The sequence below is a fragment of the Vollenhovia emeryi genome, unplaced genomic scaffold (assembly GCF_000949405.1).
Source record: "Vollenhovia emeryi isolate VEMERY1.0 unplaced genomic scaffold, V.emery_V1.0 DF939153.1, whole genome shotgun sequence".
Classification (NCBI taxonomy): Eukaryota; Metazoa; Arthropoda; class Insecta; order Hymenoptera; family Formicidae; genus Vollenhovia; species Vollenhovia emeryi.
This window is the reverse complement of record NW_011967213.1, coordinates 1,500,893-1,527,040: the sequence shown is the minus strand read 5'-3', so window position 1 is coordinate 1,527,040 and position 26,148 is coordinate 1,500,893. Positions and strand designations below refer to the sequence as shown.

The 26,148-nt window shown below is 30.2% G+C and overlaps 3 protein-coding genes across 4 annotated transcripts in view; 2 read left to right on the top strand and 1 right to left on the bottom strand.

Annotated features, from left to right (window-relative positions):
- Positions 1-26,148, bottom strand: part of LOC105565387 (dynein heavy chain 1, axonemal-like) — an 80,300-nt gene that overhangs the window by 20,368 nt on the left and 33,784 nt on the right. The window contains 15 exon segments of the mRNA XM_012018533.1: positions 501-603; positions 1,775-1,983; positions 3,036-3,205; positions 3,398-3,560; positions 3,902-4,126; positions 4,729-4,944; positions 6,749-6,909; positions 8,042-8,204; positions 8,276-8,481; positions 9,113-9,231; positions 9,703-9,865; positions 10,405-10,596; positions 10,925-11,007; positions 11,486-11,725; positions 13,323-13,477. Of these exon segments, the coding sequence (XP_011873923.1) occupies positions 501-603; positions 1,775-1,983; positions 3,036-3,205; positions 3,398-3,560; positions 3,902-4,126; positions 4,729-4,944; positions 6,749-6,909; positions 8,042-8,204; positions 8,276-8,481; positions 9,113-9,231; positions 9,703-9,865; positions 10,405-10,596; positions 10,925-11,007; positions 11,486-11,725; positions 13,323-13,477 (2,568 nt within the window).
- Positions 15,734-16,450, top strand: LOC105565365. Its single transcript, XM_012018495.1, has 2 exons — positions 15,734-15,796; positions 16,112-16,450. Exons 1-2 carry the CDS (start codon positions 15,776-15,778, stop codon positions 16,427-16,429), a joined length of 339 nt encoding a protein of 112 aa, XP_011873885.1. The 5' UTR covers positions 15,734-15,775; the 3' UTR covers positions 16,430-16,450.
- The window catches only part of LOC105565368 (thyrotropin-releasing hormone receptor-like), a 25,685-nt gene continuing 17,830 nt past the window's right edge, over positions 18,294-26,148 (top strand). The window contains exon 1 of one of the 2 annotated variants that reach the window (XM_012018497.1): positions 18,294-19,432. In XM_012018497.1, coding sequence (XP_011873887.1) covers positions 18,554-19,432 — 879 coding nt within the window. In that variant the 5' untranslated portion in view covers positions 18,294-18,553. The remainder of the gene's footprint in view (positions 19,433-26,148) is intronic. The other variant, XM_012018498.1, reaches the window with a different exon arrangement.

Genomic DNA, 26,148 nt, shown 5'->3' with positions numbered 1-26,148 from the left:
TTCCGACACTATTACTAATTTTTTATTTAATATCTCAGGAGAATGTGCTACCGATGGAATAAAAATTTAAATATGAATATAATTTGCGAAGTTTGATATTTTCATGTTTTATTATTTTATATACTTGTTCCATTTATAAAATACCTTTGGCATAATATGAAAGCGCATGTTAAATAAATAACATACTTGTACCTTGCATTTTTTTCACGAGCATGTTGAATACCGAAACATTTAAAAAAATGCCAACGCAGTATGTGTCTCCCGTATAATATTAAAACTTTTTAAAAACTTCTAAAAACATCAACATGTTAATTATAAATTAAAAAATTACATTAACTAAATAATATTTCTGAAAAAATATACATGCCTATTACGTAATCGATATATTCGTGATAGATAATATTGATTTTTATATTTTCGTTTAAAAATACTTATAACAAAGAGACTGCGGAGCCAGACTATTTTTTTATTTGTGTCACACTTTATTGTGTTATACAAACCTGAAGTGCGGCATCCGGCCAGGAGAAAAACCAATCAATAGTACAGCAATTTACTAGCGCCGGGAATTGTCTGATGCGAGCGCGAAATATGTCTCCAATCGGGCTGGATATTGGAAATGTGATATTAATCTAATTATATAAATTTATAATGAGACATACAGATAAGTTATAGATGTTTTATAATTAAATTTTATAATCAAATAGTAACATGGAAAGTAAATTAGATATTCTATATCAATTTGTAAATTAAATTGTTTCTATTAATTATATAATATATAAGTTTATATGTATATATGCTTTAGTGCTTTCCTACATTGCTGTAATAAATTATTTACTTAATATGCTTTCTTTGAATTTAATTTTCCTAATATTCTAGATATACAGTTCAGCAAATCTCCTTAAACAGCTTGTTGAAAAATACTTGTTAAATCCTTTAAGACTATATTATTATAGATACTTATAGTTTAGTAAATCTTGTTATACATACTGTTTAATTATTAGAGTTTCATACGCGTATATATGTATATGTATAGGTACATAGAATTATATGTATATAATATTATTACCCTAGTAAGCTTATTATTAAATAAAATAGGACAGAAAAACGAAACGTTTAATTAGACTACTTCTTTTCAAATTGATGAATAATGATTAATATAACTTTTGGTGTTATTTTCTTTGTTTCAAAATATGAAAGCAAATACAAAAATATAAAAAATATAGTTTAAAGAATAAGTGATTTTGGTATTTTTGATAGAAAGTCGAAGAAGAAGGACAGAAGAAGAAGATGATTATACTTTAATGAAAAATTAGCAATTCCAATCATGGAGACATGTTTGCGTATTCCGTGAGAAATCGACCGTGAGATATCAAATGAAATACTGTCTATACGAAGAAATTAAGTTTGTCGATCAATAATCTATTATTCCCTCATTGACTTCCCTGCCATTTTTCTATTTTATCTACCAATATTGACAACATACAAATCTCACGGTAAATCTTTATCATAGGTTCAAACCATATCGTGACAAACAGTAATTTAGTTTTGCGTGACTTGATATTATTTCATATCTAACATTTAAGCTATTGGCGAAAGTCATGTTTTTCTACTTCGACAAAAACTTCCATAAATCCTGTTATTTTGTCAGAAGCGTTTGTATATTGCAATTAGCGATTTTTTAAAGATAAATGGACATGATTATTTATACATTAAAAAATTATTTATTAAATTTATGAAGAAAAATCCTGAAAGATTCGTTCAAATATAAAAGTACCTCATTGTAGTGACAATGTGTAAGTTGCTTCTGACTGCCTTCAGATAAACGGAGAAAAGGTTGCTTCTATTGATCTGTACTCCAGCCTCATGCGCTGGCGCTCGCATTGCTTGATATATTTTGTCTACTTCATCAGCTTGATATATGTGCGGAACATCTCCACTATTTAGGATGTTGTTTAAATCCTCCAGCATGGAGTCATTCTTTATCTAGACAAACATATAATTTCGTAAAATATCTCGGATATAATTTATACATATATGAAAACAGAATTTTGTGTCAGTTTGAAATACACAGTTATTATAAAGCCGCTATTAAGTGATAATTAGTGTAACATAAGCATATTATAAACAATAATTCCTTTAATATATCATTCGCGAAACCATATAATTATCAATATCATACTTTAGTTTGACCAGAAAATATAAAATAATTTTGTATTTAAAACGTTCATTTTGCAATTTTTTTAAGTTAATATAAAGAAATAAACTTATTACTATAAGTTACAAGTTTTGTATATGCATAACATATAATTATACATAATAATAATGTGTTGTAATAAACTACAATAATCAATTGTGACACGATCATAATAAGTTTAATTATATAATTTAGAATTAAAAGATATTATAATAAAAACATTATATTATAATTACAAGAATAAAGAATTCTGTGTGTTAGCATTAAATGATATTAAAAATCACTGTTGCAATAATAATATTATTAAAAAATTTGTTAATAATATTTGTTATTTGCAAATTTAGCTATTCTATTTTCTGCTTTGAGAAATTTTTCGTTAAAATTATAAAACATTTCTTTCAAGATGCGTTTTAAGAATGTTTTGCATGTACAATTGTAGTAAAAAGTAACTAAAATTCGATTTTGACAAATATATGCTTTGCTCATATAGTTTGGGCAATACAAATTACATAGAATGTTATTATTTATTCATAGCTGAAGTTCAGAAATATATTTTTAATCCGTTTTAGCTGTTTGAATCAACGCGGTCACACGTTTTCCATAATATTACGAATAAATTTATTGGAAATTCTTATATAACTTGCAATTGCTTATAAAATTTTGTTGATTCCTAATATTTAAAAAATGGATAGGTACTAAATATCTTTAATATTATCAGTATCCACTTAAAAGATACAGTGTCATTTGTTTAGAAAATACAAATAAAAGTTTGAATACAGGGCTTTTAGGAAGTTAAAATTTTTTATTTCAGCATATTCAAGTTTCCTGGTCAGTATTTTACCTGCGTGTCAGAGAACAAAAAGACAATAGGTTGATCCTGCAACCCCGCTTTTAGTATTATATTCTTGATGTCATCTCGCCAGTGGTGAGTCGTATAAGCTCTGCCAATTTCAATCTCATAACAATTGTATTTCTTGATGTGCGATGAAAGCCTTGTCAGACTTCGACGTCCTAATAGGAATAAAAATGTATTCTGCTTTGTATTTCAATTTTTAATCAGATACAATATAAATTCTTATATATAAGAGAAAAATGTATACATAAGAAACATACACATGTATATAAAATGTAAAGATATTAATTGCAAAACATTTAAATATTTTAGTATTTTAAGCAGATAATTATCTAGTAATTATAGCATACCTGAGCCATTCATTCCAAGCAGTAAGGCATTTCCTCCAGGCTGTCGAAGTATCCGTGTGATTCTACAAATATGACTTATTGCATCTTCAAACAGTACTAACTGCATTGGCGATGTTGTTAAATCATTATAATTATTTAAAATATCGAGTAAAATACGTCTCATCTGTAAACACATAAAAAAGATTAATAAAGCTAGACACTTGTATTTATAATTATTCTCTTACAAAATATGCAACAAATCTAATTTCTAAAGTATATATGCATTTTACACTATAATATTTATATCACAATATCCAGTTGCAATAACCATTTATAAATTTAAAAGAATGAAGAAATGTTACGTATTTATTATTATTTAATGTGCTAAATGTATTTATTAATTATTGCAAATTTTAAACTGTAAATTATCATTGAAAGTATTATTTATAAACTATTATGTTACATTAAATACTAGTTATTAAATTATTATATATTAATAGTTTACTTTTAAGAATAGTAAATTACTTTTGTGATATCTATTATCTGTTCGTAATCTCCCACTGGCTCACAAAAGTCGCCATAAAACAATGGTTCTTTTCCGATAATATCGTCAGCGTCACAATTGAATTTTTTCTTCAATATATTGAATAAGAGTTGATCGAACCATTTTTTGTCCTCGTCATTAATTAAGCGATCGCTGAAGACTCGAGTATTTTCATGATACCAAAGTAAAAGCAATTTTTCGCGAACCTTAAAAACAGATCAATCAAATCTCTGACACAAGCCTTATATAACATATAAAACGTTTCTACAGAAATTAACGAATTGCATGAAAATGCAGTAAAAGACGTGTTGATTTCCGGTAGATATAATTCCGCAGGAAACATGTATTTTTGCTTCGTGATAAATCGCACAAAGCATTCAATTTCACGCCGACAGTATGAATAAAGTACTAAATCGGATTAAAATAATCTCTCTTTTAAAGCAATAGAAAGCAACGATGGAAGCAACATCCATCGTTTTATACATAGAATGACCTGCTTTGTCGCGTACAACGCCACTTGAACAATGTTTTTTTCCACTTTGTCAGATTTATCCTTTTCCACTCTACATCAATTTTATAATAACGATATTGCTCGTGCAATGCCAAAAACGTTATGCATGCACGTGTCCGAGTCAAAGGTTTGTCTGACCATACACGTATTGTAATCACTTGAACACGCATTCTCTTGTTATACAGTTCTTTCCAATCGTACCAAAAGTCCGTTATTATCAACAAGCGCCGTATTATTCTTTATTTAAGTATAGCACAATTAATTTTTAACTTGGCAATATAAAAAAATTATACTAACTAGTATTTTTCTTGCATCTGCCATAAGGATGCCTTGGAACGCTTTGCTCAGGTCGCGAAGATTGAAGGTGTAGTGTGATTTGTTGGGGATTGGGAGCATTTCGCTGCGTATAATTGTGAAAACTTTTAAGGTGGAGTCCACTAGATCGTCCAGTAGATTGTAAAGTTCTGGTGTTTTTGACAGCCAGGAGTCAAGAATTGTTTTAAAGATATGCGTCTGTGAATTAAATGTAAAATCAATTAGATCCATAAGTTTATCTTTAATTTCAAATATATTATTATAAAGACCCATACTCACACATTTAATATTTAGTTTTCATAAATATACATAGAGAATAATCTTAAATATGTAGCATTCTATTTAAATGAATTTCTTAAATAATTAAAATTAGATTTTAGTGTTGATATATTTTTCTAAATATAACACAATTTAATTCAAATTTACTTTAACTAGATTTGTGATTTGGGAATATAAGAATATTTGATTTGAAAAATAAAAAAGAGAGATGCAAAAGGAGAGTTTTCCTAACCAAAGATTAACTTTAATATCAAACTTTAATGCACAATTTGCGAAGGAAAAAAATCTGGAATGCCTGGAAAAAAAAACCCGGGGCAGCTTAGATTAAAATATTGGGAACCACCCTATTTTTTAATTAAAATTTACACATTGTTTCAATTTATTGCATATAATAACATTGATGTCACTTTTGATTCAATATTTAATTAATTAACTTCTGATAACATCCAAATGTATCAGAACCAGCAAAATCCTTCGCATAAATATGTTTGGCATGAATATTTAATCAACGGTACTTAAACGCGGACTCGCCTCGTCGACCTTGGTTGAAACGCGCACAAAAGGTCTGGCGGGTACGTAAAGTCGGTGGGGTTGATTATGGTCTCCATTTATATCAACCGGGCAGGTGATTATGATAAATTATAGACGGTATGGTCACGATTTACGACGTCTAATTGCGACGGGTATGGAGGAACAGGGCAAACAGTGTGAGCTACGGTGCCACGGTGTTCCGTCTTGCCACGAGTCATGATTATACGCGACTGGGTGTGGATGTCGATTTGATGGAAGAAAACCTGACGACGTAGTGGAAGGAAACATTCGCGTCATGTATATGCAGTTCCGGACGTAACAAGATGTTGCGTCGTCGGAAATTTTCTTTCGACTCTTCAACGTACAAGTGACACGATAAGAAGTACAAATTCTATTAAATATTATGTAACAAAAATTCCAACTCTAAAATTTTTTCGTAAACCTGTTATATTGTTCTTTAACAATTGATTTTACACTGATAATTTTCAGTTATCGATTTCTTTCCTTACTTGTGAGTGAAATACTTCTTTGATAAGAATGTGACGTCCTTTAATATCAATTGTTACATTAGCCTTTAATAAAATATAAAACAATTAAGCCTTTATAAAATAATTAAGTCTAAAATTTTATGTACACTGTATGACATCTAAAGTTGCTAGTTGGAATTTAGAGAGCTTTTTATCTTTACTTTCTTTCCCTATCCTTATGCACATATAGGGGAAAGAAAGACAAAATGGCAAAGGTAATGTTAATAAATAGCACATTTCCCACCTATAGCTGGAAGTGCAATTTAACGAGAGTGGTCCATTTTGCATACAGGTTGCATACGTTTTACCCTCCTTGCTTATATGTACATATACACACATTTCCCTACGGATTTGCAAACGCAAATTTATATTTTCTGTACTCAAAAAATGCATGCAATATAAAATTACAAGATTATACCTATAACCGACACTGAACTGTTTTTGTTTCTTATTTGACATCTACAGTTTGAAATTTCGCGCAAAAATTTTATCCAATCAAACAACTTTTTTCTACTCAAGATCATAATTTCAGCGAAAATTTCACATTTTTATTCCTAGGCAAAAATAACATGACCGATCTCTTTTGAAAGATCGTCGATAAATGTGAATAATTGAAAGCGTTAACGTATTTAACGTACAGTTTCACAAATACTGTGCAAACTCACTTTTGCATCGTCCTCCATCTCTGGAAACGCAATAATATGGAAATGCCGTAAAAGTCTGGCAGTTATTGGGTTTCTTCCACCTCCAGGGGGTCCCATAGCTGTTACGAAATTCACGTCCTCGATCAGTCTGAAGGATCCGATATCCGCTTTGTCATACCACCCTGGAGAAAATTTATCTTGACTTAAATTTTCATTGCTAATTGACGTGTCATATTTTACCAGATAAGCAGAGTGTCATTTTTCGTAATTTGCGTTTTAATCAAAATGTTAATGAAAAATGAGGGTCCTAAGAATTTCCTGATTTATTGAAGCTTGACTTGCAATTAGTAAAATAAAACCATGATGTTACAATCGTAGAGATAATCGAATAATGTACCATCAGAGTTGTCTTATGGAGAATTCTATGTTTATATAATTCGTTCCATAGCTCAAATGAAATATGTTAACATTTCCCATATGTGTATTTGGTTTGGAATGCATATTTCCATAATATTGAATTCCGCTCACATGGGAGATCAATTTAAATGGCATGATTGCCTTCGGGACTATTATGCTCGCAGAAACAAGCTATTAAAATTCGTTGAATTCTCAATGTATCAGAAAAAACAAATATCTCATAGCGCTAAGAATTATTATTTTATATGCTGTTAAACTTTTATATACATGAATATCCCCTCTTTTCCCAGATGTATGCTCTACAAAAAGTCATTACTGTCGTATATGATTTTTTTTACGATCATTGATTTTCTTCTAAGTGTAAAGCTGTCTCAAAAGTTTTCGCAAGATCAAAAGAAGTTTCTATCAATTTAAGAGTTAATTTTACCTGCTCTCGTTTTTTTATAACAATCTAACTGTGAAAAAATCATTTAAGTGGAGATTTTAATGAAGTTGGAAATACAAAGCTCGCGAATCTCTCGAGTATTAAAAATATTTAGTTATGACACAGACATGAAAAACTCTTTCATTGGTTTTTTATTCCCCCAATATGTACATACAATTTATGAGAGAAATATGAAATTATTTATAAATTGTAAAATATAACATATTACTAATTTGCTCTTTTAATCAAAATCTGGAAAAGAGTATAAATTTCCTGTATTTTTTATAAATTTATTGCAGGTATATGTATATATATATTTACAATCATCTTTCTATATTTCACTTATAATTTAATTCGTGTGCTATTTCCTCATACGTGCTCATTTAGTTCATTATTTTTTAAACGATTTTCATATCGGTTCAGTTAATTGAGAACGTTATTACGAGTTATTTAATCTTGTTAATTTCACTTACCGCTAAAATCCATTAATTGGCGAATTAATTCAATTGGTGGTTGAGCGCCGTATGTATCTAATGCAGGCATATTGAAGTCGTCGATGAAGAAAATTTGCTTTTTTAGAATCGGTGGCCCGTAGATACCTCTACGTCGCTTGTCCAATTTCGTATCAATTAAATCCTGCGCAAAATTAGATATTAATTTTATTTCCTGCTCGAAAAATACGTAATTTAGTCTCCTGCTGTAGATACCTGAGTCTGATACGCCGTAGTTTGCGCCGAAAACGTCATAAAATCGCAAATGTATTTCTTCGGCATATTACGTGACAGTTTTGTTGACACCGTTAAAGTCTTACCGCTTCCAGTTTCTCCCACACAAAGTACATTTATCTCATTAATGAGGAGATATTCAATTAACGCTGCGCTTCGTACGTTGTCCATAGTTGGAACTATGATATCTAAAAAAGTGTTTTTTTTAATTAACAATGCCTTGAATTAAATATGGTACTTGTATTTCGAAACATGTGAGACAAAATATTATACGATAATTATAAGACAAACATAATTTTTATTGATGCTGCATTAAGAAACTTTTGCGTACTTTATACATGTATACACGTATAACATTTCATATTTTATATGTATTAATGCTTTTAATAGTTCATGCGTCTTAATGCTTTGAATTGTGTTGTTTTAATAGTCGTCTTTTATCTCCATAATTTTTGTTATTAATAAAATGTTTGTGATTAACTTAAATTTAATTCTTTTTAAACAAGAAATTTTTTAAATACTTTTATGACAGAATTTAAAATTAAAATTTTTTAAAAGACAAATTAGAGTAAAATTTTATGTTACTAAAGGAAAAGCATGGAGAACTTGATACATCCTCTCTGTACATTCTATTTTCTAACATTAAAGAAACTGCTCCCCTTACTGCTTGTCTGCTATACTACTTGTTTGTTATACATGAGATAATTAATGAGATAATTAATGATACGTTTCGTAAAGAAGTAAGTTTAAATGATTTACATCTATAATATAATACAAAAATAAATATTAACTTTGCCTGATGAAATATCTATAATTTACCCATGTATTTTGTTTTCGGCTTTATTCTAATGGTTGAAATTCCATCCAACCACTTGTACCACTTCGGTGGAATTGGCTCCTGACCCTTGATTGGATTAGTAAATCCACCATCATGTAATCTGAATAGTATATTCTGTTCTATTACTTTTATATGAACAACACGTTTACTTTCATGTGTGTGTGTACAACATATTTCATTTTCTTCACAAAATACGTGTTTTGTTAATTTTCATTATTTAAAATATTACGTGTAAATAAAGATATTCCAGTCTCATATAAAAGAAAAACATTTGTGTTAACAAAAAGTTTATCTGTTATATTTATGATTTTTACATATACAAGTGTCTCAAAAGGTATTATTTAATTATTTCTACAAATTTCAAGATTTTAGTTTTCAATTTTCTCTGTTTTCAAATTTTACTTTTCCCTTTTTTGTGAAAATTCTTTTTATTTAAGAATAATGTTAATTCTTATGTAAACTGAGTTCTTAAATAAATAATCTTTAGGGAAAGTACATTGGCATGAAAGTAAATTCTGTTACTCTCAATCTATTTATTTTATATATTTCTTATCTTATTCTATATTTGTACCTATAATCGAACACGAGGCCTTCTTTTGGAAATGGTATATTATGCTGGGCATCCTTTTGAATCTTTTTCAACCAATCACTGAATATGCAACGGCTTTTGTAATCGCAAGTTGCACCTAATCCCCAAACTGTGGCGAAAGCTGCCCACGGTGATAACAAATCCGCTATAATATAAAGTGTATAGCACCATTTTCAGCAATTTTGTGAGTGTGTCCAATAGAATACTAAAATAATATTATATTTATAAAAGTAGAAATAGAATACTAAATTTCTAAAAATGGTAAAAACGAGTTGATTATCCTCATTCTCCATAATGTTAATAATTTGTGACACAATTAATGGCGCATAATTCATTACATCGTTTTCAGTAATTCATTTAGAAGTTTCAGTAAAGCGAAATGAGGTACTAGTTTCGATTTCCGATTCCGATTTCTAATTCCGATTCTAATATATATTGCAAGTTGCTAGACTGAGTTAATGAATAGAAACTGATGGTACTTGCAATAGTACGTAGTCAGATTTATTGGACTATTAACTTGACTTTGCAGCACAAGTGCGGCAATTGCATGTCCTAGAGCGACTTAAAGCTTACACTATTCTGAATTTGATGTTTAATGAATTTATGATGTTTAACGACATTCATGTACGAAGAGTTACAGTTCAATTGTATGTGGCTTACATATAGTTCTTTGAAAAGCAAGACTTGGTAGTGCTTTTCCTTCACGTCCGGCCATCGGTCCAATTCTGCAGTTCATTAAATTGATATAAGACTGAACAATGGCAGAATCTACTGTTCTTACGATCTCTCGTAAACTCTCGCGTACAATTTTCAGACCGGGAAGTACCAGTTGAGTTGTTAATTCAGTTATTTCTTCGATGTAATCGTTCATTGTCTATAGAAACAGTTGTCTAAATTTGTTTTACGTAAATGCATTTGATATGAAATTAATTTTGTAATAATATTACTCAATTACAAATAAACGCAAAATATATATTTATATTTGTTTTATTTATTTATTACTAGGAGAAGATAATTGATTTAGGAATTGGAAAATATTTAAATTACAAACATTATTACAAATTAACTCAAAGTTCAAATTACAAATTTTATTTTATACAATTTTAATTAAATAAAATTATTATATGTTAAAACAATTAAGTTAAAGTCTTTTATTTATTTGTACTATATTATTACACAACCATTTTATAACAGAAATGTTGATTTACCATTGGTAATGACCGTATCCAGCAATCAATTAAAGGTTGCAAACCTAAATTTTCCGGTTCCATATACACCATACCACATCTATAATATATTGATATTAAAATAGAAATATGTAATGTATGTTTATCTTAACTTGTATAATTACTCGTCGCATTTTATTGATAATCTTGTTATTAATGGTTATTTTATTCTGTCAGATTTTCTCTATCAATTTCTTTAGTACTCATTAGTAATCAGAATTAATATGCTCACATTTAAATCGCGTGGAAAATAAAAGCTGTAGTAATTCTTATTGTCGTTATTAATCATTATAAGCTTTACCATCAATTTAAAACAGAACAGATAAATTTAATAAAACATTATATGATCTGAATATTTCACGAAAATAAAAATCTTTGCAGTTATGTTGTTTTTAACAGGACATATTTCAGCGCTTAAAACGAAAATGTTAAAGGCAAGAAGATATGTTTGTAGCAATGTTGAAAATTATTGATATTATTTGTTTTTATACTACAACGACAGAAACTATTTAAAGTTTACTAAACTAGTTTTTCATTACCTAGAAACTGTAGCTGGTGAAGCTACTCGCAGATCTGATACTTCAAATATCATAGTTTGAGTCGGCAATAATTTCATTATTTCCCCCGACGTGAGACAAAGCTTTTTATTGTCGTCCAGGACAGTGTTCAAATTCTCGATCCACACTGTATCGACTGGTCCATCAAAAATATACCAACGTTTATCACCATCCGCTGCTGCTATATCCGCTCGTATTAAAGTTGGCAATATTCCGTCTGTCCTACAAATCGAACGTGCGAGGCATTTAATATTCCGAATTTTGCGTCTATTTTAAAGATTTTCTTGCTTTATCGATGTGTTACAGGCTTTTATATATTAATAAGTAAAGGCCTAAATTGTTATGTATGCATACATAGGTATAAACACATAACTAGTTGTCTCTTTAATATTTCTATACATATATTTATTAAGTTAATGATTAAAGGAAGATTGATTATTATACGAGTATATAAATGTATTTTAGCAAATAGCTTATTAAATTTTGTACTAAAAAAGTTATCAAAATTCACGATTAAGTTATTATCGTCTTGTGGATTTCACGATTCATTTTTCTTTTTGCAAACTTGACGAAAAAACTTCGATAATATAATTTTCTAAAATATAAAGCGAGCAAAAACCAAGCATGCTAACGGTATCGATTAGCGTGCAGACTGTGGTCTCGGTAATATCTCGATAATTTTTTTTCTTTTTTATTACTCTTCTTTATTTTAAATAAACTTAATGGAAACGAGAATCGTAATAAACTTCTTTCGAAATGATTCAAACGGGAACAAACGGATAAAACAAGATTTCAACTAAGAAATTTTGTCTGATTCGTGACAATAAACTCGAAGCTTTAGTGTGTGTAACAAAGGCTGCTATCTCTTGTAAAAGGTTCTACTAATAAATGTAACAGATCATTTATTTAACTTATATTTTGTTACTTTTAATTGAGATGAAAATGAATTGTTAAAACATAAATGTAAATTGTGCGTGTGTGTGTTTTTATATATGTAAGGTATTTACCTTAATGATAAATATATAATCGTGTATGTATAAAATATATATTAACTTTTTCTATATGTATAAACACATGCACATAAAAGTATTGTAGTAGTTTAAAAATACAAAATTTTTTTCAATTTTTAAAAATGTTCTATATTTAAATAATTATGACAAATTTAATTTTTACTTTACATGTTTAACGATATTTGGAAATAATTAAAATATTCAGCTATTGTTTTAAATGTAAAAAGAGTCAAGAAATGAAATATTTATTTTAAGTTTAACGTTTTTGTGTTAAAGTATCGATCGTAAATGCTGCAGTAGCTGTGGCTATGCGTTACAGATCTGTATGCAAATGTATGTATAATAATACGTTCTGCAAATGAATATTTAATCTTTGTTAAGTTTGTTAAGTTTCAATCAATATTTGAATTAATGCAGATATAAAGTACTTCAATTATAATATAATAGACATTAAGAGTATTTAAATTAAAGTTAGTCAAAGATTAAGGAAATCAGTTCAGTAGGAAGTTTTTTGCACTTTTGGCATAAAATGTAGATTAAATTTGCCTATTCAGTGCTACTATTATAAATATGGTGGGTTACAATGTCATACAATTTACATTTAAAAGTTTAGTAAAAAATTGTGTTTTAAGTGAAAAATGTTATTTGATGTCGTATATCTTAAAAATTTTAAAAGTTCAAGAGTTTGCAAATTTATGATCTTAGCACATAAAGCAGAGTATGATTATAGCTAACTAGAAGGGTAACCTAAAATTCTATAATTTGACCATTTGACTATTTCCTATTTGATAGTAGCAAATATTACTTACCATTCGTGTGTATCGGAATCATATTCGCCATATAGTTGGCCCATTGTTATAGCCTTCGGATTCAATGCATACGTGATAACTGTCGTAAACGGTTTGCTATTTGGTTGTAATTGACCTTTCAAACATGTGCATGTGTGCTTTAGGACTTTGTAACACTGAAAAAGTCCAGATATTATTTAATAACTATTCCCGTCAAAATCTCTATTTTTATTCCATAGAAATGAAAAAGATCAAATCACAATATTATAAAATTTGTAAGTTGTTTAATATCTGAGAAAGTTATATTAATATGTTATTGTCTTTGCTGATACTAGTCAAAATTAAAGCCGATATAAGCCAAGCTAGAGTATTTGTAAACCGAAAGCATTAATCCCGAGACAAATGTCTACATAAATCAAATGTTGAATGCGGGATATAATCCGGAAATAGGAATCCTCAGCAACACACTAACTGCCAAATAGTTTATACTACGTTTATTATGCTATAGCTGTTCCAAATTCGGTTTGAATTGTGTTATGTACAAAGTTGGTGTAAAGTCGTATCTATTTCTGCATTGCGGTAAATTGTGCAGAAAGTGAAATAACATAATATCATATTATTATATCTCACATAATCACGCAAATCAGATATAAAATGTATATGTATTTTGCTATTACACATTTTTATTTAAAGCCATTTTTTGTAAGGTATAAAACCGAAAGTGCTTTCTTTTTTTACACACTACTCGTACAAATTTAATTATATATTAATCTTTTTATTAAACGTATTACATATAATATAATTTATATTGATTAAATGTAGTTTGCGGCACATACAGAAGCTAGCTAACTGTTGTTGCTCAACAGCGTAGCACTAAAATTACATTACTAACGAAGCCATCAAATTAGAAAAGTAACGTAGTGAGGGTTGATTGCAAAGATGATTGAAATCGTGCCAGCTAAATAAAGTTACGTAAACACGTTAAACAAACATATTGATTAAAATATTACCCTTTAAAACCCAGCGATATTAAAATAGCGTATTTTTACATTTTTCTTAATTTTTTTAATAACACTTATAATGTTAGACTGCTGAAACCTTTTTAAAACTGATAAAATTATGATAGACAAGTATGCCTTGAGACTTTGTTTTCGTGGAGTTCAAAAATTGGAATATGAAGAGGTTGTCGTTTCCACGAGTAATTTTATTTCCGGTGTGAGGATTAGTCGATAAAATCGGGTGACACAAACATTTGTGTGTTCTCTTCCTTTCTAAAAGAAGATTCGTTAATTATTGAATATCTGTCATTTATAAATCTCAAAATTTATTTGACGTTGCCAGCGAAATAGATTCAATCAGTTCTCAAGTTTGTAAAAAAATTGAGCATTTTCTAACGTTTACTAATGCAATAATAATAACTTCTGCATTGTTAGATATATTCAATGTTTGATAAACGTATTATATTTAAACTTATTGTATTATATAATACATTCATATAGAACCGATTAGAATGACGATGTGTCAAAGTTCATCGTAGTAAGAAAGTTAAAATTTATCAGTTACATGAAAAATACAGCGATCTGATTTGATTTCAATTCCTGCAATATCTAATTTGAGCAAGAAATTGTGATATAGAAAACAATATTTTTCTCACTTAAGAAATTTTAATATTAAATATTTTAGTAAACCTAACGTGATTATAGATTAAAATTCCATTAAATTAAAATGAATATTATCTACTATTAGTCTTAAAATTCGATGGAATTTTATCGGTTTATAGTACAAAACCTATTGAAGTTTTCAACAATTTATTCAGGTCATTTTCGACTTCTTGTACAATAGAGACGTCAGAAAATTTCACGTAGATCGTGGTGCGGAATCCTTTATGACTTTATAAAAAGAAAAATCGATTTATCTCGAATCGATATTCAAATAAGATGTTTTTCATGTTTTTAACTTATAAAAACATTTTCTCTTCTTACATCAATTTTAAATTCCTTCGCATATCGAAAATCACCCCATAATTTCCTTTTCGTCTTTACGAAAACTTTGCAGTCTCTTTCAAATTAAAGATGCGACGGTGATTTTCTATCAACCTATCTAAAGTTAAAGAGCACAATACGCCCTTCCCTCGCAATCATTCCCTCGAAACCGTGAGACGTATAACGTGAACCCCAACGATGCTGGCGACGTCGATGTCAGCGGCGTCCGTCGAGACGCCGGCAGGATCTCTACAAAGCGCATGCGGCGAAACTTTTCGGCTGGCACAGATGTATTCGCACCGTGGTCCGCTCCCCCAGTTTACCCGACGACGTTTCTGAACGCACGACGCGTACATTTTCCTACGTTTGACGGTTTTAATTAATCATAAAAATTGCACAATATACCTTCCGCGTGACGTTCGGTGGATCGTGTTTAAAAACTCGGAGCCTCTCTCGCTGGAGCGCTCATTCCATATAAAAGCTTAATTACCGATGGGACGGAGTAATCAAAAGGTTTTTAAATATTCCGTGAGATAAATTTAAAAAAAAATGCAAACTCTGCGCAATTTTTGTCGGATTGTTCCAAAATTTAGGTCTTTTAATTGAGGCTTTAAATAAACTTGATAGTTCGACTATTGTATCGATAAAAGCGGCAGAAAATTCCCAGTGACAAATGACGCGTACATTTCCGAGCGTTTTTTGCGATCCTCCTTTAATCTAAACGAAAATCACAGGGCATATTGTATTTTCCAGTCACGATCAAAGTAACGAGAAAATTTGAAGATCGGAAATCTTTTAATGAGATTTTGATAGAACGTACAATTTTAGTATCAGGAAAAAGAAATCGGAGTTTCAGCGATTAGAGGGATTAAGGATCGACAGAGAGGAACGAGAAAGCCTTTTGTGGGATTTCAACCAAATTATGAAAAAATATCGCCAGATAAAGTGACGGTGAGATCCTTGAATGTCAGCGATAATGCTGTGCAGCACCGCTACATCAGGAAGATATATTACATCCTCAATCTCCGTCTGTGTGAATTTTCTACGCGTGTGACGAATGGGAAGATAGGAAAAGCCAGAATTAATGATAAAAGTGGGTATAGAAAATCGGATAATACGAAAGGTCTTATTCCCTGTGGCATATAACATTAAAAGTGCCGCTGATATCTGCTTCGTTTAAAATTACAAAGAATATATTTTCTATTCAAGAGTTATTAAGAGAGTATACTGTCTGTGTTAAATGATATCATGTGAATTAGTGATTATACAATTAAATTAAGTGGTAAGTTAACGTAGTACGACTTTAATAATAGCTCGATAACACAATAGTAATATAATCTGACAAACTCAAGAGATAAAAATATATATTTATATGAGAATTTAATATTTAACAACTATGTTAAAAGGTGTAACAGTGCGAATATAAATCAATACCACTGCGTCTTTTCACTATGCGTGACATCTGGAGGCGGTAGAATTGTTGAATCCTCGTAAATTACAATCGTCGAGTCAAACTGTATACTAGAGATTCGGAATCTATTCGAGTCAAGGCTGAACGAGTAACGAAGTGAGGTATATAATAAAATTGCATTCTTGCGGAAACGTGCACGCTGTTTATCAACTCTACCACACTTCCGCGTTTATCTCGCGATCAAATATATTACACGCTGCAAGAACAGCGTTTAAAGCGTATCGATTTACAATCAATCGCGCGCGTAAGTAGAGAAAAATAGACAATTCAATTAAGAAATCAATTATGGAAAGCTATTAAGTGTACTGTTAATGCGACGCATTCTCTTTTTCCGTGTTAATGAAAACGCGTGGAATTGTATTGAACGGCGGCTAAGAACCAACGACGCGCTTCTCCTCTTATTAATACGGCACGTTAGGAGGAATGCATAAAGGTTCTATTAGAAAAATATATTATGTGAAATTTTGCGCGCATAAATAATCATCCGTTCGCATTTAGATCCATTTCAATAATTGCTTTTGATGCTATATACTCGAATTGCGAGTCATTCGGTGAACTTACATCTTGTTCAGCTTTTAACATGGAATTAATACGGATACAAAATTAACCAATATTAAAATTATATTTTACCATCAAAGCGCCAGCATTAAGACACGATTGAATAACTTAAAGTATTATATTGAGCTTAATTACTGGCGTAAATATATAATGGATCCGCAATTTTCACAAGATTGAATTAGCGCACGCTTTGATGAAACAAAATGAATATGAATGAATTATTGCGGAATTCGAAAAATAAGTTAAATAGCGAACAAATATGCGGTTAAACGCAAATTGAATCTATCGAGCGAGATGCACGCGCGTGAAACTGCATTGTTCAATTGCGTGCTGCTGCGAATGTGATTAAATTCAATGTAATGAAACTTATAAAACGTAAATGACCATTATGTCACCCAAATGGACGTACAGACAGAAAAAAATATTCATTGAACGAAAACGAATGTCCGAACAGTTAAACGCAATCCTGCGCTCAACCGACGGTGTCTGCAACGTTGGAAAACTTCCAACCATTACGCGTTTGTCCGTAGCGGAATGCGACCGCGTTGCAATCGAATGTGTTAGATTAAATAGTCTTTTAGTTTAATTATGAATCTTTTTTCAACAGTTTAATTAAATATTAACTAGTCTAGTGAGATCTATACTAGACTTTGACGCGAATCACACGTCTAAACAATTCTCAGTCTGTCCATAACGTCATAATATTATTGTAATCTATTAATTACCTATAAATTTAGAGAAACTTCATTGATCCTTTGCTACTTACCGCTAACTGATTTTCGTGTGACATTGAAGAAAGAGCAGGTAATCTCTGTCGAACAATTTGTTATGATATTCATCATGCACGACTTGACGCGATTCTGTGCAGAATACTGTCGTTTGAGTCAACGGTATTATTAATGACTTTGACAAGTTTTCATGAGATGCGTAGTACATGCGCCCTTATCCAACAGGTTTTCAACGTGAATTATGCGTTCCGAGGAAGAACTGGGAATTCCCGTTAGACTATCATTTCGCCTGTTGCATCCGATTCGAGCATTCCATACAACACTGTGATCCATACCGGTCTGGTTTATATCAACGACGTCACGATAACGAGTCTGGAGAATAGCCAATAATATTGCATTTTTCGCTGATGCCTTTTGTACATCGTGACCGAGTGCGCGGACTGAACAGTTTCCTGAAGCAACAAGCATCGAGGGAAGATTTCTGTCAATATAATCTCTGGACCGAGAGCAATCATGTTCGTGTTTCAAAAACTGTCGAGTAAAACTTTGGGATGTCATCAGATACCGACGACGATCGACGGCCTGTCGCGACTTCGAAGATCGGCATCACCGACAGCCTGGTCGAATCAAACCTTCTACGATTATCAAAATCACAGCTTCGAGACGATTTTCGAGCTAGATGAGGAATCGGACAGCTTTTGTACCTCGCTCTACTTTCTCCTAGATTTTTGCCATATATACTATATACCGTCTATCATCTTGCTGGGTTTGGTGGGCAACCTGTTGTCGTGCGTGGTTTTTCTTAAGACGCATCTAAAGCTACGTAGCTCCAGTTACTATTTGGCGGCGTTAGCCACCACCGACTTTAGCTTCCTCATGTCTCTGCTTCTCGTGTGGCTTAACAGTACAATTGGATGGAAAGTCTTCAACAATAATGGCTGGTGTGAAACTCTGGTGTACGTCAGCGCAGTTTGTAGTTCACTCAGCGTTTGGCTGATCGTCGCCTTCACCGTCGAGAGATTCATCGCCGTTCAATATCCGCTACATCGGCCGCATATGTGTACCGTAGCGCGTGCAAAGACGATCATTCTGGTGTTAACAATTCTCGCCTTGGTTAGCCATTCATACTCCTTCGTCACCGCTGGGGTTGTGAAGAACCAGGGCGGCGACGAGGTATGCGAACTGAAGATCGAGTACCTGGAGACTATGCAGATCATTAGCATTATCGACAGTATAGCGAGTCTGATCGTGCCGCTCGTACTTATCATTGTGATGAACACCATGATCATGAGGAATCTCTTGAAGTTTGGCAGGCGATTCAACCAGGAGCCCGGTTACGCTGCAAATTGCCCCAACAGGGAGAAATCAGACATCAATCTCAATCAAATCCCGGTAAGTTCCCTTCCTAGAGAACCTCGGTTCCAAATTGCACATTGATGTTGTACACGTATAAAACTAATCCGTATGCTATTGGAGATATAAGTTGTTTTCGTGCCGCTTGTCTTACACGAGGAGACATGTTATTTTATATCGTGTCGTTTTGTTTCGAAATTTATATTGTATATTATAATATATGTAAAGCATAATGATAGCTCTGTATCATAAAGAATTTTAATTCGTCGCACATTAATTAAAATATTTTTCTTCTTTCATGTACTTTTATATTAAAAAATGATATGTTAAAAATTAAAAAGTATATTTGAGTTTTCCCTGAAGTCTTTATAATGTTTATTATTGTGTTTTTTGCTAAAATTAATTTAGCCATTAATCAATTTTGCAGATATACGTAATAGTTAAAATTTTTGTCAATGTTAGAAGATTAATTTCTAAGATAATCATAATTAATTGTAAGTAAAGATATAAAGAGAATGGGGGGGGGGATTAATTTTTCATTTTTAAAGATAAAAAGAGAAAGATTAAACATAATCAAATATTTGCTTTATCAAAGAATATCTACATATTAAAACAACAATTATGTGTATCAAAATTATAAGTTTAGCAAACTGCTCTTTGGGATCTATTATATAATGTTTCCTTTGCTGTAAAGCTTTTAACCACTTAGGTAATGTTCACACGTTTGTACATATACGGCTATATCTTCCACTTAACTGATACCGCTAAGTGCTCAATGCACATGCATGATTTATTATGACAATTCGCATGTACAACATTATTATATATATTTACACACACATTAAATTAGTTTACTGAATAACTGAATAATATACAATTATTGTGCTTTTATCATAATTTTGGAAAATTCAACATGTGAAACGGTATTACTAAAACAGAATTTTAGTATTAATTGATCACGAAATTTCACATGACTTGCACGTTGTCAGAAAATATAAAGGTGCAGATGTTCTTTTTTTTTTAATTAAAACTTTTCGCTGGATTCATTACTGTTGAAGTTGTGGAGCCTTGGAATTCGGGATAACACTCGCGGTATCAGTTAGAAGAGTGTTTCTTCCCACATGTGTTGTCATAAATCTCGATAAGTAAACATTGAAATATTGGGTTCCCCGCGATCGACCATGTATGCTATTCACACGAATAGAGCATCAAGGCAAGCATATGTAATCCGAAACATCAACAAATCTGGAAATAGTTTGCACCTGTTTATGCGATTCCTTAAAGGCGTTACTGCAATATATGGAAAAAGTTAAAAAGAGCATATTTATCAATCGGTTTGGAATAAAATTAAACAGAACCCGCGCCTTAGCTAAAAAGAAATATCAATCGTTCTACAATTAGTAAATATGAAATAATACATAATATGAATATCAAAATGTACAATAAATCGTCGTCGATTTCTTTAAAGGAAATGGGTAGGGTATTTAAATATCGTATCAGCGTCCCTTAATTCATCAAACATGAGTTTTTTAAAATTATGATTCGATATTGTTGCTTTGATAAAAAGTGTGTCGACAACCATATGCTATCAGAGAAACGTGCCACCTTCGAATGCGGTTTGTCGACTATTTTGGACCGACGTATAAATACTCCCCACGGCTTACATAACCAACTGCCACCATTCATCTTTACGGATCGACGTGTGTGCATTGCCGCTTCCTGCTGCTCGCTGTTTATAATCGCTACTTGGTGTGTGTTATCGACATATCGTGAATCGCGCGGAATCTGCTTTTTGCGCGGCCATTGATATCGCTATCAGTGGGTGTATAGAGAGGCGGGAAATTGCGACATATGTCTGACGATATCGCCCGATAAATTAGAGGCGTCGTTATAATCCATGCGACAAAAATATAAAATGTTTTCAGAAACGTTTATCTGAAGATAGATTTACGGTGAAAGATATTCTAGATTTTCCTTCGCGTGAGTAAAATTATACGTGATGAAATATATTTTCTTTACAGTAAATGTTTCCTATAAAAAATATTTATATTTATGCCTTAATATTGGTTCAAGTATCCTATTCTTTTAAAATAATTTTGGAATATTCTTTTAATTTATATAATATTATACTAATATACTATACATATATATAAGTTATACTTTATAGTATTATAATAATTAAGACTGAGGTAGATATGTTCGTATTTTTAACTCTGCATTCTGATTTTAATATTCTGCTATTAATAGCATCTGTATTTAGATCGAATTAAAGTCTTTTGTAGCAAATATCTGTACGCGTTATTCTATTGTTTAAATTATCTGGAAACATCAAGGAATGAAAGCTCTTTCATGTAGAGCTCTATTCTATAATTGATGATAATTAGAAGCATTTGTTTCTTACAATTTAATTTTGACAGACAAACATTTACATTTTCTTAATGTCAAACATGTAGGTACAAAGCTTGGAATTCTCGGCATGTTTAAAGGATAACAACGCGCAGCTTCGTATTCGAGTCATTTTAGCATGCATAATTTAAGAATTTTTACTGTTAAAACAACAAACAGGGAGAAAAGTCGATGTTTTATTGAAGAATTTAGACTTTTCATTTTTCAAACACGTTTTGTATAAATGTACAAAAAAAGTAGATATAGATAATTATATGTTATATAATAAATAAATATGTACTCAATGTATAAATGTAAAGTTACAAAAATACAAATAGAATTATTTATGATCCAGATTCAAGACGCAAGTTTGTTGTGAAAAAGCAGTAAAGTTACATTATAATGATCTGTTCTATCCTTGAATTATTTCTGAAACAACATAAAGAAATTCTCGTCTGATTTCGCATATTGATAGTCATCTATATATATATTCTTGCCTAACAGTTCTTTTCATAGGCAAAGGAAGAATATGAAAATTACTTTGAAACATTAATATTTCTTTAATGTGAATTTGGAACAATTAGGAAATTTTGGAACTTGACGATTAGGGAATTAGAGATTCCGCGTTGCTGTTAATAAACTTGTTACACGTGCGAATATTGATTTCCATGTTATGATGTTTACCTGTACGCTTCAAGTACTCAATCATATTACGAATTTCTCGACGCAATCCTGTGAAGGGATTGAAACTATCGTCTCTCATAGGAGAGATTGAATTCTAGTCATTTGTCACTTGGAATAAAAGTAAATATATTTTAAAGTCACCGTTTCTTACCGGAAATTAATATTGAAAGCAGGATAAAGTTCATTTTACAGCACTTACAAAGACAGATTTAAGGAGATAAAACGTCGTTTCCAATTAAACGAGTAAAAGATTATGGTGACAATGTATATTATTTCAAAGAATGTGATGTGGAAAATGATTATTGATTATAAAAACATTAATCTTTAATTTGGTTTTAACATTTACATGTGTCTTATAATTATTTATAAATTTATATACATATTTGTACAGTCACATATTTGGAAATAAATTTATAATTTTATTATATCTTATAATTTGGAATGAATTAGGTATTTTTACATTTTCACTATATTTTTCAGAAATTTTTTTCGTAAGTGATTGAAAATTTCTCTTCTTTTTTATGCATATTTGATGCTTTCTCATTTATTTCAACAAAGATCGATTTATTAACACTTTAATGTTTTATATCCAAGATGCGTAAGAAATACAATTCATAAATAATAAAAAATAAATTAAATAATATAATGATATAACGATTGTATGTGAGTGATAAAAAATAATGACGAGATAGAAAAATTTTACATAATTCTGTGACCTAGTGTTTAAAGAAATAGTGCCATATTTTCTCTTGTATTTAAATATTATTTTCCTTATAAATTTTATAAAAATTATTTGGCAGATGAATTTATTAAGTTCGATTTTAAAACATATACTTAGGTACAAAATAATTTTTTGTTTTTATGGTACTATTTTGTTTGCATTGTGCAACTTACATTTTTCCAAAATATTATCCGCTTATAAATATTTTATATTTTGTTATTGCATCTCCACTAAAAAGTGTAAGTTCAATATTATTTTATTTATCAGATCAAAGAAAAATAACATTATGTAAGAAAAATCAATATCAGAACGACAAGAGTATTGATTATGAATCGAAGAATTCAACGCACGAAAAAAGAATCAATCTAGATCGATTGATCTGAATGATTGCATTGTGTTTAGCGTAATTGTATTTTAATACAGCTATAATTATGTTGTTACATGCTTATCATTACCAACATTTATACATATAAGCAAATATTAATTTATGTTCAACATGACAGCTACGCATGAGATTGATTTTGAGTGTAGTTTTAATATCGCAACATGAGTCATGAATATTGCAAAATGTAATATGGATACAACATATTAATTATTTCATTTTTGTTTAATATTATTTGTATTTGTACATTACTAAAGAATTCTCCTTTTTGTATTTGCTTGAAATGTTATTCATGGTTCCAAAATTTGTAAGATTACACGTTCTGCATTACGAAGCAAAATGTTAAACAGCAAGATGATTAAAATATATGTTGAGCGCGATATATTCTTGAGATCTCTACTTAGGCCCAGTTTTAGGCAACCAACGTCGTTTAACTTTGATCTTAGTTTAATTCATAGTTTTTCTCTTTCTAAGGGCACAGTTAGAAAGAGACACAGGATGAATTAAGCTAAACTTAAACTTAAGCAACTTTGATGAAACCGGGTCTTACTAAGAAAGTAATCAGTAAGTATATCAACAAGTAAGAGCGTAATCAAATCACTATTTGCAACGTTGCAGAAAAATAAATTACAGATATCTAAATGTTATACATATAAAGAAAGCAAACTCGTTAAAAATCCAAGTTTCCATCAGCAAACTTCAATTTTTTAACGAGCGAAATATACTGACCGTAATTATCATGTTGATCGTAGTACTGCTGCTTATTATTAATTAGCTGCTGTTATATTATCGTAATAACACGAATTGAAGATACAAAGATGTAATGACGCAAATGCACGATTACATATTAATTAAATTTCTAGAAAGATTTGATTTTCTCAGTATATTAAAATGTAATCAAGTTTATACTGTATCTTCATGGAAATTAGAAATATAATACCAAAATGTTTTGCTTTCTACTACTTCCAATACTTACATGTTTTCATCAGTTCTCTCTCTCTTATCTATTTATTTTCTTATTTTAATACTAAAATACATAAAATAATTTAATTTAACATATGTTTAAATATATTAGGATAATTGTATGTAGAATTTAAAAGAGGTAATGACGTTTTAAGAATAAAGTTAAAAGGTGGAAATTATTTGCATATTTTATATTCTTTTTTTCTATGTCTTTCTGAATGGTTCTTATATTTTTTGAGAAATTGAAAGTAGAATTGAATGCATTCCAACAGATGTGGATTTTCAACATTGCCCTTTCACTATTGCCCTTTTACAAAAGATTGAAGAAAAGAGCACAGTCTGCTTCGAGCGGAACCATCGTATTATTTATATCCTGGTATTCGGGACGAAATTCCGGCGATTGCGCTCTTTTCATGCCTTGTATATAGATTGAATCTTTGAATACATCAGTAATATTTTGGAATGTACTTGGAAAACATTCGAATATTTTCTTTGTAGATTTATTTAATATGATGTTTATTATATTATTGGTATTATTTAAACTAGCAATTAAATGGAAAAATAATCAGTTTATTTTTAATAAATTAGAAATTGTTCTGTGGAAAAATAATACTGAGAAATGTAATAATCAAGTAAACGTAACGTTTTTCTTGATTTTACTGATGGATAAAATCAATGTTAAAATTAAAATGTATTAAAATAATATGAGATTATATTGCAATATATTTTACTAACTTAACAATTTATTCGCATATTCCGAATCGATAAATGATCTCTTTGTATTCTCTCTTTCGCAATTATATTATATAATATTTTTTTAATATTTCAAACTTGAAACAAAGTTGATTGTAATCAGCTTCTCACGATCTTTTTTCTGAGTATTAATTTAGCTGTAGATTGATTTTGCGCGAAAAGCTTTCCGACTTATTGCTAGTTTGGTAAATATTTATTAACCTTAACATTAGTTTACCGACTATGTTTATCTTTATCTTGGTCTTAGTTATACAATCAGAAAAGGATTAATTCAACTAAGTCTAACAAAGGTGTAACCGACATTTGTAAAACAAAAGAAACTTTTAATGACCAGAATGTCAGTAACGGCATATCTTCAAAGGAATTATTTAAATTATTTGTACACACAGAATTACACACAATTATTTACAGATAAGTTTAGTTATATATATTTTTTAGCACAATGGCACATCCTCATTATATTATATAATAGAATGCATACAATCAAATTAATCAACAATATCTTATTTCTCCATACGTATAATCAATAAAGCGTTGAATCTATATTGACACTGACTTTTCCTGCATTTTTGCATTCTGTATTTAACCATTCATCTTATTTAAAAAAAGGATATAAATTTTGAATAACTTTTTCTTTGTAATACTTCGATATTGGGAATACATTTTTTACCATTAATCATTTGTAGGTTTATTTACAATGGAATGGTGATAAATTTGTAAGCATCCAATTATTAATAAAGGTAAAAACTCACAATAACACGTGACAGCGGAATTATATAAAACAGAACTATATAACCTTTCCCTAACAAAAATAAAAGCATAAATGCGCGGATCATACAAAAAGTTTGTTTTGTATACATATCAGGG

What these genes read in the sequence shown, in the direction of transcription:
- LOC105565365 (XM_012018495.1), top strand. Translation starts at nt 15,776, where the DNA reads ATGGGACGGAGTAATCAAAAG. An exon ending in TGGGACGGAGTAATCAAAAG is followed by an intron (nt 15,797 to 16,111) that starts GTTTTTAAATAT and finishes GTACAATTTTAG; the next exon opens with TATCAGGAAAAAGAAATCGG.